Consider the following 11,197-nt stretch of genomic DNA (forward strand, 5'->3'; position numbering starts at 1 on the left):
CGTTTATTGGTATCTTTAATTTCTTTCAGCAACATTGTATAGCTTAAGTATTTTATTCTTTTTGATGCTGTTGTAAATGAACCAACTTGTACTTTTAAAAGCTATTCTATTATATGTGATATATATATATATGCAAGCTACTTTATTATGAATAGTAAATTTCTGAAAAGATATATAACTAGAACTTTTCATTTCATAACCTGCGCTATTTGCATTTTTTTCATGAGCATGGTATGCTTTTACAATTAAAACCAGACCTAGTTTTCTGGGTTTTTTTTTTTTTTGCTGTACGCGGGCCTCTAACTGCTGTGGCCTCTCCCGTTGCGGAGCACAGGCTCCAGACGCGCAGGCTCAGAGGCCATGGCTCACGGCCCCAGCCGCTCCGCGGCACATGGGATCCTCCCGGACCGGGGCACGAACCCGTGTCCCCTGCCTCAGCAGGCGGACTCTCAAACACCGTGCCACCAGGGAAGCCCCCAGACCTAGTTTTTAAAAGGGAGAGAAAATTAAATGCTAATCTTTTTTTCTGAGAATTGATTTCTTGTCACTCTCCAAAATGGTTTACTTTCTTATTCCCAAGAGTTTCCAATAATTCTGTTAATGGTAAAATCCCAAATCTTTGAGTGCTGTCTTTTTGTAGTTTACTAAGTGGCCTAACTTCATGTCCCGGAAGTAACTGACTTTGGGCCATAGATCAAGTGACATGCATGACTTTAAAATAGCATGTGACTGCCTTCATGACACATTTTGCCAAAAGAGTGGATTTCCCCTCTACTAGGTAGGCATATATTTATTGGGATGACCTTAAAAAACTATTTTATCTTTTTTTGCTATGAATCTTCCCAGTAGAAGTAATATTGTACCTACAAACTGTCTCAGGGGAAAGAAGTATAACAGTTGCTTCTCCCTGCTTCTGTTTTGCTCTGTTTTATCTAGTGTTGTTCATTAGAAGGGCAGGATCATATTGGCTCTAGATTAGAGCGAATGAGAGCCTGAGGAGAACCCTCAAAGGAGGACTGGGCTTAGAGTCAAGGCTGTAGGTTTGAATCTTGCCACTTACTGTTACTTTGCAGCTTATTTATCTGTAAAATAGGGTTAGTAATACCTATCTCATAGGGTTATTGTGAAATACCAAGTGGAAATTTAAAGACGATCTGGTACATAGTAGGTGATCAGTTAACTTTTTCCTTGGAGAAGAACCTGCCAGAATGTCATTACATACTTGCAAAACTAGCTAGAGCATGTCTCCTTCAGCTCTAAGGCAACCTCCCACACATTCTGGAATAAGTTTCCACCAAGCTCATATTTCCTCACCCAGGCTAATATATGACAGGTAGAAACAAAGTGTAAGTCTGAAATAAAAGTCATGGACATTCTATAGTGTAAGGAAAATCTTGAGGCTAGGAAAATGAACCCAAATAATGTATTGCTTTGAACAAAAATATCTGTGATCTTTGTCCTGTGATATGGGGCAATAAGGTATTTACCATCCTGGACTACTTGATCTTACTGCTAAACAAGTTTTGCAGCTCCTCCTGTAGTAGGCTGTGACATAATGGTGGGAAATGAACAGAAGTAAGAGGTAATGTTGAGGTGCTAGAGAAAGGATTTGAGATTGCTCAGCTCCTCTTAGTAATTCTCTTTCTCTGGTATGTGTATTGCCCTTGAACCTTCTGTTCCATGCATGACTCAGTCTCCCTTTCGGTTTTAAGGTCCTGTTACTCCTGCCTCAACATGCTACTTTGTTTGCCATCCTAGCAGGGAGGGTAAACTGGTTCAGTGTCATTTCAGCAAGTCCAAGCCTGTTTCTCAAATGGTACTGGTAATTAATTAATTTCCTGGCATTTTTAGTTGGCTAACTTGAAGAAAGCTGGAATTTTTCATTCTGAAATATCATTCTTGCTTTCCAAATACCACTAATCATGTCTAGAAGAAATTTTGCCATCATTTCCCATTTTCCTGTCTTGGTATTTATTCTGTGACTATCACTTGCATGAGGATCTCAAGAAAAAGACATGCATGGGGAGCATTGACACTAGAATGGGCCAGTATGGGGGTGTCTTCTTGCTGAAGTCATTAGTTAGAGCTCGGTTACTCTCCATTATGCACATCAGATGACAAGGGCTGCATTTCTCAGCGCACCACTAGGATTACGGGGCTTGAGGAATAGTGACCATAAAATTACTCAAAAGTATAGTGGAAGGCTCTTGGGCATATATCTGGAGAAAACTATAATTCGAAAAGGTACATGCACCCCAATACATGCAATAGTGCAGTAGTTCATAGGAGCGCTATTTACAATAGCCAAGACACAGAAGCCACCTAAATGTCCATGTAAAGATGAATGGATAAAGATGTGATATATACATAATAGGGTACTACTCAGCCATAAAAAAGAATGAAATAATGCCATTTGCAGCAACATGGATAGACCTAGAGATTATCGTACTAAGTAAGTCAGAAAGAGAAAGACAAATACCATATGATATCACTTATGTGTGGAGTCTAATGACACAAATGAACTTAATTACAAAACAGAAACAGACTCACAGACATAGAGAACAAACATGATTACCAAAGGGGAAAGGGATCAGGGAGGGATAAATTACTAGCATAGCATTGTAAATCAGCTATACTTGGATTATTTAAAATTTAAAAAAAAGGACTTCCCCGGTGGCTCAGTGGTTGAGAGTCCGCCTGCCGATGCAGGAGACACGGGTTCATGCCCCGGTCTGGGAGGATCCCACGTGCCGCAGAGCGGCTGGGCCCGTGAGCCATGGCCACTGAGCCTGCGCATCCAGAGCCTGTGCTCCGCAACGGGAGAGGCCACAACAGTGAGAGGCCCGCGTACTGAAAAAAATAAATTAATTTTTAAAAAAAAGTATAGGAGGGATTGGGATGGTGGGACTAGAAGCCAGAAAATAGAACCTACAAAAATAGTGGCAGTTTTGAATGAATGAATGAATATAAATAAATAAGTGTAAATGAATATAAAAACAACCCAGAAATATTAAGTGCCGGGAGGACTGAGGCAGAAACAGAAAATAGTTCTAGTTTTTAAGGAGGTTTGTTTGTTTGTTTGTTTAAAAATCTATTTCTTTGGGCTTAATCACCAGGGACACTTAAGTTAAACATTTGCTGATTGACACCAGAGCAGTTGCTGACAGGATTGGGAGCAGAAGCTGAGTTGATTCAAGAGATTGTGGCCTATCGCTCATTTCACCATGTCTCACCACAGTTCTCCTGTACTTGAATTTTGGTTTCAATACTTTTTCTCATGTTACGAAAGAGGCTAAGAGTGGAGTTATCATTTCTCTTCCAGATTTAACCACGATTTCTGGTTGAAGATGGGTAGTATTGAACAACATGTAAGGCATTAAGATAGCAAAAGAATCTTGAGTCTCCAGCATTATCCTAAGTTTATCTCTTTCCTGTCGTCTTAGTCCCTTATAATAATACACCACACAGTGACTTCTCTGGGGTTACGTATCTTCCACCTTCGTGACATTGGGAAGCAGGAGTGATCGGGCTCACTCACCAAGGCTGCCTCCTTATAGTCAGTATTGATTCGGAAATAGAGAAATGTAATGCTTTTATTGAGGCATGTTAAATTCACAGAGCAAATGGCAGAATTACAATAAAACTAGAAGACCTTCTTTACTTTCCTTACATTTTTAGGATGGAGGGAGACTAGAAGAAAGCCTCTGTTGAATCAAGTCCTAGAGTCTAAATCAAGGTTCTTAGTGATGTTTCAGACCTTATAATAGCTGGGGAAACCCAGATGTAGGCTCTTAAGAAGATAGCTCTTATTACCTTCTTTTATGTTGAATCACTGTTAGTGGTTCCCTCCCTGACTTTTAACCATTACAAGAAAGAGAGAGAGAGAAAAAAAAAAAAAGAGAGAGAGCTTTCTTCTGACATTGAATGCTAGGCTATAGGCTGTGCTCCCTTAATTTTTCTGAGCCAAAGAGAGGGCCACAGAAGGGTGAGCATATTAGGATGTGCTTTCTTTTCCACTGTTTTTAGCTTAGCCTCATGTTCAGTTACCAGAAACTATTATGAAGACTGACAAAAAAGAATGAAGCTGGCATCAGCTGGTTTCTTGATGACAATCTTAGATAAAGGAAGGCTTTTGAAAAAACAGGGTCAAATGAATATTGGGCTGTTCGTGCCACCTAGGCATCTCATTGCTTGCCTGAGGACCAAGACCTGCTTCCTCCTCCTCCCTTTCTTCATGCCTTAACCCTTTCCTCTCTCCTCTCCCTCCTCCTCCCACAGGAGGAAACCTTGAGCAGCCTGTTCAACTAGAAAATCGCTTATTGAGACTCACTTTCTGGACTGGGCTTTATAAACAAAATCTGCTCTTGGGAAAGAATGAGGGAACCAGGGTACCTAAGTTAGCTCAGCTCATAGAGTTAAAATGATCAACCTTAGGTGAATATGCTTGCTTTTTTACTTTGAGGGTTCTGGCTTTCTTTTATTTATGTCAAGGACTTTAACCAGGTTTTGTTGGTTTTTTGGCCACGGGATTTTAGTTCCCCGACCAGGGATTGAACCCGTGCCCCTTACAGTGGAAGCACAGAGTCTTTTTTTTTTTTTTTTTTTAATTTTATTTATTTATTTATGGCTGCATTGGGTCTTTGTTGCTGTGTGCAGGCTTTCTCTAGTTGTGGCGAGCAGAAGCTACTCTTTGTTGAATGCGCGGGCTTCTCATTGTGGTGGCTTCTCTTGTTGTGGCACGCAGGCTCAGTAGTTGTGGCGCACGGGCTTAGTTGCTCTGCAGCATGTGGAATCTTCCCGGACCAGGGCTCGAACCCACATCCCCTGCATTGGCAGGCGGATTCTTAACCACTGTGCCACCAGAGAAGTCTGAAGCGCAGAGTCTTAACCACTGGACCGCCAGGGAATAGCCAAGTTTTCTTGTTGTAGCAGCCTACATTTGTCAAATACTATTTTATTCACTGTTCTATTATCCTAAGCACTTTACATATAGGAATTGATTTAATCTTCAGACCATCATGGGGTAGATAATGGATGAGGAAACTGAGGCAGATTGGTAACTTGCTCAAGGACACAGTGAAACCAAGATTCAGACCTAAGCAGTGTTTCTCCAACGCCCACTCTTTAACAACCACACAGCTTATAATTATTCTCATGTACAATAGTTAATATTTACTCTTGAGTTACAGAAAGATTGAAAGCGGGGTCAAGAGATGATGGAGAGAGCAGAGCTGGGACAGTTCTCGGTATACCTCAAGGTTGTGGTTGCTTTTCAACATATTATATCTTTCTCATCAGTCAGGGACCAACCTACCTTTTCTTTTCTAGTGCTGAGGAATGTAAACAAGTTTGCTGGGCCTTGCGAGACTTCACCAGGTTGTTTCGATAGCTCATACTCCTGCACTGTGCCTGTCACCCAGGTGAGTGGTATATAGTTCCCAGCTTTTCCCCTGGCTGTTGGGAGTACTTGGGGATAGGCATAGGTTTTTAATGCCCATCATGGGACTAGTACTATAGCTAGAGTCAGGGAAGGACTTAACAGTTTAACGCTGCTGCATAGCTGAGAAATGCACAGGCCTGATTTTCTTGGGTCAAGGCAGCCAAATAATTGTCAGCTTCTTTTGGATGCCAGTTTTACCCCCATAAGAAAGTTATTGTTGCAGAATATCTCAAAAAGAAAATTCCTCCCCTCTTCTCTTTACAGATATTTCTAGCATGGTAAGTATGTGTGGTAACAAATGAATATTTTTCAACCTGGCAACTTTGGTGAAAACAGTGCTGACCTAAAGTAGACCGTGATACATGGCACTGCCTTCCTAAAACTGATCTTTCAGATTTGATAAATAAAGATGCTTGTTCTTATCATTTTTTACAATTTTAACGCTGAAATGCTAGGTTTTTGACCAAGGCAGGAGGTAAAGGAAAAGAGCTAGCCTCTGTGTCTAGCCCCTAATCATCAGTTTTCTCCATTTGCTTCTGATTCTGAAGTAAAGCAAGAAGCTTAGCTGAGGAAGGAAAGGACTGGGTGGTGGGGTCTGGGTGCCAGTTTCTTGACTGAAAGAAGAAAGGCATCTCTCCTGTAAGCCCACCCTTTGATGTCTTAAGCAGAATTTATTCTCCCTGGAGGCAATTCTCGATGCATGTGCAGCCCTCTCACTGGTGGTTTTGTGATTAAATGAATTTGCGGGTGAAGATGCTGTTGAGCAATGCCTCACCATACCAGAAATTATTTCTAAACTTTGGTTCTTTGATGAGTAGTGATATCATTTGGGATCCTCAGGTTTTGCAGTGTCTGTAATAGTAGAGTCTAAATCAGTGGCTCTTAAACCTTTTCTTAGTAGGCAAAGCCTTCTTTCAAAATAAAATCTTGCATGAAACCCCAATACTTCAAAAGACTTAAATGGAGGTTTTCTGGTTGGCTTTGGAGTGGGCAGCCTGGACCTGCTGGCTTACTCTTTACCCCCACATATTATCACTGAGGACACTCAGAATTGGAAAAGCACCACAGACGGTATTTCATTAAAACAGTAGCTCCTTTAAAATCACAAGTGAAAAAAATCCAACTTCTTTTTTTTTTTTTTTTTAAACTGAGTTCTTACAGCGGAGGCCAGAATGAGGTGCCTGAGCAAGTATAGAAACTTCTGTCTTGAGGTTGACTTTCTGAAGTATTTGCTGTCTCCTGGACCACAGTTATTGACTGTCTTCTCTCTTTTGTCAGGAATGTCTTTTTTAATTAGAAGACAGGAAGAAAACAAAAATCAGACTGTGTCCCACAATCAGAAACCTCCATTGTGGCAGAGGGGCCTTCACCGCCACCAGGGCCTCCCGCCAGACAGGGAGAGACTCCAGCCTTCCAAGGCCATCCTGAGGAGTTCCTGTTTGGGGGTGTGAGGGAAAATCAGCGCGGTTTAAAAAAGATGGCTGCGGCCTGTGCAGCGTGGTGGGAGGTGAGCTGGTTTCCTGGTGAACTTGTTTCTAAAAGGAAAAATAATTTTAAAGAAATAAAAAAGAAAAAAAAAAAAGGAAAACTAAACTGAAATCAGAACTGAAACATTCTCCTGGTAGCAAATGACATGCACACATACGTACACGTACCTACACACACACGCACACACACACATGCTAACATGCATGTGTGCACACAGAAAAATAAAAGTACAAAACTTTCTGTGAAACAAAAACATTTACTTAGGGAAGGTGGGAATTCAAATGAATTAAATAACTGCAATTGGAAGGAAAGGGTCAGGATCATCTCTTAAGGTTTTCTGCTGTTTTGTCCTTTCCTTCTCTCCCACCCTCTCTTCTTTCCCTTTCCCTCTCCTCTTTTAATGAAAGTTAGTAGAAATTTTTCCTACTGTCCCAACTGTTTTCTTCTCACCTTTAGAATTCTTCAGACAAGGAGAAATAAGCAAGGAGCCTGTTCTGTTTTATATCATGGTCATATCAATGATACTAGGACCTGCCAGGGCCAAAATTCATGTATATCCCCATCCTGACCCTATTCAGTCTCTTAAGTCCACTTCCCACCTACATTGGGTTGTCGTCGTCTTTGGAGAGAAGAGCCAAAATTAGGGTGAGTGGGATATAAATATATATTCTAAGTTGTAGTTTTTTTAAGATTTTTTTTCTTTTTTTTTATTTAATTTTTCACCCATAGACATGAGAGAGGAAAACAGAGGGTGGGAGAATGGAAAAAAGTGTTTACAGGGCTAACTGTAGTTTACTAAAAAATGCAGAAATTATTTGACTTCATGGGGAGTGAGGCAGAATAGGGAGGCCCAAAGCAAGTCCTAATATTTTAAAGGAGTTGCAGCCCTGCACAGGCATTAGATATTAGGGCACTGTTCTGTCTGGTGTTGTAGCCATCACAAGAACAAATCAACAGCAACCAAAAAAAAAACCAATAAATTTTAAAAATTTAATCAGTGTTTGTTTTTACTTCATTTCACTGCCTCATAGATCTGAAATGGTACGGCTAAACCTCCTGAGTGAATAGTCTTAGTTGTTCTCTAATAGGCATCTGGGTACAGAGTTTGAAATTCAGGCCCCTGCCATTACTGCCCCAGACACTTCATATTTCAGGGGAGTGGCTCTTTCTGCATCTTCTGTTCTTCTGGTTTACCCTAAAACTCCTCCTGCTACATTCTGTCCTTTCATATGGCCTCAGTGGGAAGGAGGTTGGGTGACTTGGCATATTAAACAAAATGTAGCATATTCTTTTCACAGTGGGCACCCAAGTAGATTGTTTCCTAACCTACTGAGTACTTATCTGATCTTAAAAAAAACAACCCCGTAATGAAGTATCATTGACATGCAATAAGCTGTACATGTTTAAGGTTTACATGTTTAAGGTATACAGTTGATAAGCTTTGACATAGGATACACCTGTGTATGTATGTATGTAAAAAATTATTATTTTTTTAATTAATTAATTTTATTTTATTTTTGGCTGTGTTGGGTAATAGCCTTCCCTGGTGGTGCAGTGGTTAAGAATCCGCCTGCCAATACAGGGGACACGGGTTCGAGCCCTGGTCCGGGAAGATCCCACATGCCGCGGAGCAAGTAAGCCCGTGTGCCACAACTACTGAGCCTGCGCTATAGAGCCCGCGAGCCACAACTACTGAGCCCGTGTGCCACAAGTACTGAAGCCCACGCGCCTAGAGCCCATGCTCCACAACAAGAGAAAAGATAGTGAACATACCCTTTACTCCCAAAAGTTTCTTCGTGCCTCTTCCCACCCTTTCCCATGCCCAAGTAGCCACTGATCTGCCTTCCATCACTGTGAATTAGTTTGCGTTTTCTTGAGTTTTATATAAATGAGATCACACAGTATATTATAGTAACTGGGCTTTGAGCTAATAACCTTGACCACAGAGTTGCATCTAGTATTTGGAATCCATGAAACAAACCTCCCTGCATAACATCAATGGTACTCAGAGTTTGATTCTCTAAAAAGGCAATATTGGAAGGGGAGGAAAAAACTTGAATATGGAACGGTGTTTGGAGTAAGATTATCAAATTCTGGGGATCAGCACATTGCCCTCACCATCCTGCTCATTTTCTGGTTAGACAGTAAAACTTTGAAGCCTAGTCCAACCCTAGGTCCTTGCAATGACCAATTGACTTTTCTCTGTTTAAGGATTTTGGCTTTTATCACCAAAAGCTGTATCTAGGACTGGAAAATATGTGGAAGGGTTAATATAACTCTCCCCAGCCACTAAAAAGTAGCCTTTGGAATACATATCCTAGTGTATGTCAAGAACATCCTCTCCACAGCTGTAGCTTTGAAATCCAGAACTCTTATTAATGGTTCTCACTGCTTACCCTTCAGTGTTAACAGATTGATTCAGACTAATTCTTACAAATAGTCTTGTTACTTTTGGGCATAGCAAGGATACCCACCTAAATTTCAATTTAACAGGGAACTGTTGGGGATCAGGTACCCTAATGTAGATATTGTGTTCCTGCTTGACATTGTCTAGTGGGAGTAGAATGAGAGTCTTACCTAAGTCAGAAAGTTCCCATGGATCTGTTCCCTTATTTCCGTGATTGACTTAGCCAAGAAGTTTTAGTCATGATTATGTGAAACACAAATCACCCGTTGGGGCTATTCCCAGCAAGATTGTACTAAACTAAAGTAACTTGTAATTTTTATGTACGTGTTCTATAAAGATCAATAACTGAGAATGTAAGATAAATAAGACAGGAACTTTTGAATGGCATCAAGACCTCATGAATGCAAAGTATGTGTCCATCTTGTGTAGCCTGGGTACTAAATCGTTTTACAGGGATGAAAGCCAAAATCCAGAAAAGTTAAACATTCAAGATGATGCAACAAGGTATGCCTGATTTTTGTGAGATGTATTACTAGCAAATGAGAAAGTTGCCTGTGAGAACATTCCTCTGACAAAAAATGGGGAAAAGCTGTCAATATTTCTCTCCTACTCGACAAAGACTGAAAAGTTCTTTAGGTCAGTGAAAAGCTGAATAAGGGGAAGGAGTCTTGAATTAAAAGGGAATATTTTGTTGGGTACAAGGATGAACTTGGTGGGGATGAGGGGCCTGCAGGAAGGATGTAAGGTAAACTGCAGGGTGCTAGAGGGGTGTATTCATCCCCAGGGCCATGAGCATCAGTACTCTGTGGATTCCAACTTAAACACTAGCAGAGGCCACTACCAACCAGAACTTTAGCGTAGCTAGGGAGCAGTGCATAGCAACGCGTTGTCCTGCCTTTAAGCTCTGGAACTTACAGTATCTGTTATTTTGGGTGGGGAGGGGTAGTGTTCATCCACCACTGGCTACAACACACAGATCTACAAGAAATGATGGCCAGGTATGCTGTTTTTTTGTTTCTGCTTTCATTGTTGTTTTATTTTTAAGAAATCAAAATATAAGTAGAAGCCCAAGGAAGATTTTCAGCAGCCACTGAGCTTCCTGCAGTGTTGCAGAAGTCAGTCAGATGTTCCTGCCAAGCCTTTGTAATTCATCAACTCGATATGACTGGTGAGAATGACACTTAACCTCAGTGTCTCCCTTACAAAAACCATGAGAAACACATCAGATAAATCCCAAATGAGGGACATTCTAAAATGTACCCTCAGAGCCATCTAAGTCATCAAAAACAAGGGAAGTCTGAGAAACGGTCAGACCAGTGGTGGCTAGGGAGACATAATGACTAAATGTATTGTGATCATTTGGATGGGATGCTAGAGCAGAAAAAGAGTATGCGATAAAAACTAATGAAATCTGAATAAAGAATGGAATTTAGTTAATAATGATGTATTCATTTTGTTTCATTAGTTGTGACAAATGTTCCATAGTAATGTAAGGTATAATGTAAGATGTTAACAACTGGGGAAACTGGCTGTGGGTTATATAGGCACTCTATTAGCAACTTTCCTGTAAATCTGAGACTATTCTAAATTTGTTTATTTAAAAAAAAATCACTGGGCTTCCCTGGTGGCGCAGTGGTTGAGAGTCCGCCTGCCGATGCAGGGGACACAGGTTCGTGCCCCGGTCCGGGAAGATCCCACATGCCGCAGAGCGGCTGGGCCCGTGAGCCATGGCCGCTGAGCCTGCACGTCCGGAGCCTGTGCTCCGCAACGGGAGAGGCCACAACAGTGAGAGGCCTGCGTACTGCAAAAAAAAAAATCACTAAAATCTGCACAGGGCACTTAACTATATAAAGATGCTAAAC

The 11,197-nt window shown here is 41.1% G+C and overlaps 1 protein-coding gene across 3 annotated transcripts in view; it reads left to right on the forward strand.

Annotated features, from left to right (window-relative positions):
* TNPO3 (transportin 3) overlaps nt 1-7,922 on the forward strand; it is an 82,279-nt gene extending 74,357 nt beyond the window's left edge. For 2 of the 3 annotated variants that reach the window (XM_027101967.1, XM_027101966.1), the window contains 2 exons: nt 5,329-5,420; nt 6,719-7,922. In XM_027101967.1, coding sequence (XP_026957768.1) covers nt 5,329-5,389 — 61 coding nt within the window. In that variant the 3' untranslated portion in view covers nt 5,390-5,420; nt 6,719-7,922. The remainder of the gene's footprint in view (nt 1-5,328; nt 5,421-6,718) is intronic. The other variant, XM_027101968.1, reaches the window with a different exon arrangement.
* Nucleotides 7,923-11,197: the final 3,275 nt, after the last annotated feature.

Source organism: Aethalodelphis obliquidens, unplaced genomic scaffold (genome assembly GCF_003676395.1).
Source record: "Aethalodelphis obliquidens isolate GAN/ISIS:26980383/991018 unplaced genomic scaffold, ASM367639v1 scaffold5, whole genome shotgun sequence".
In the NCBI taxonomy this organism is placed as follows: Eukaryota; Metazoa; Chordata; class Mammalia; order Artiodactyla; family Delphinidae; genus Aethalodelphis; species Aethalodelphis obliquidens.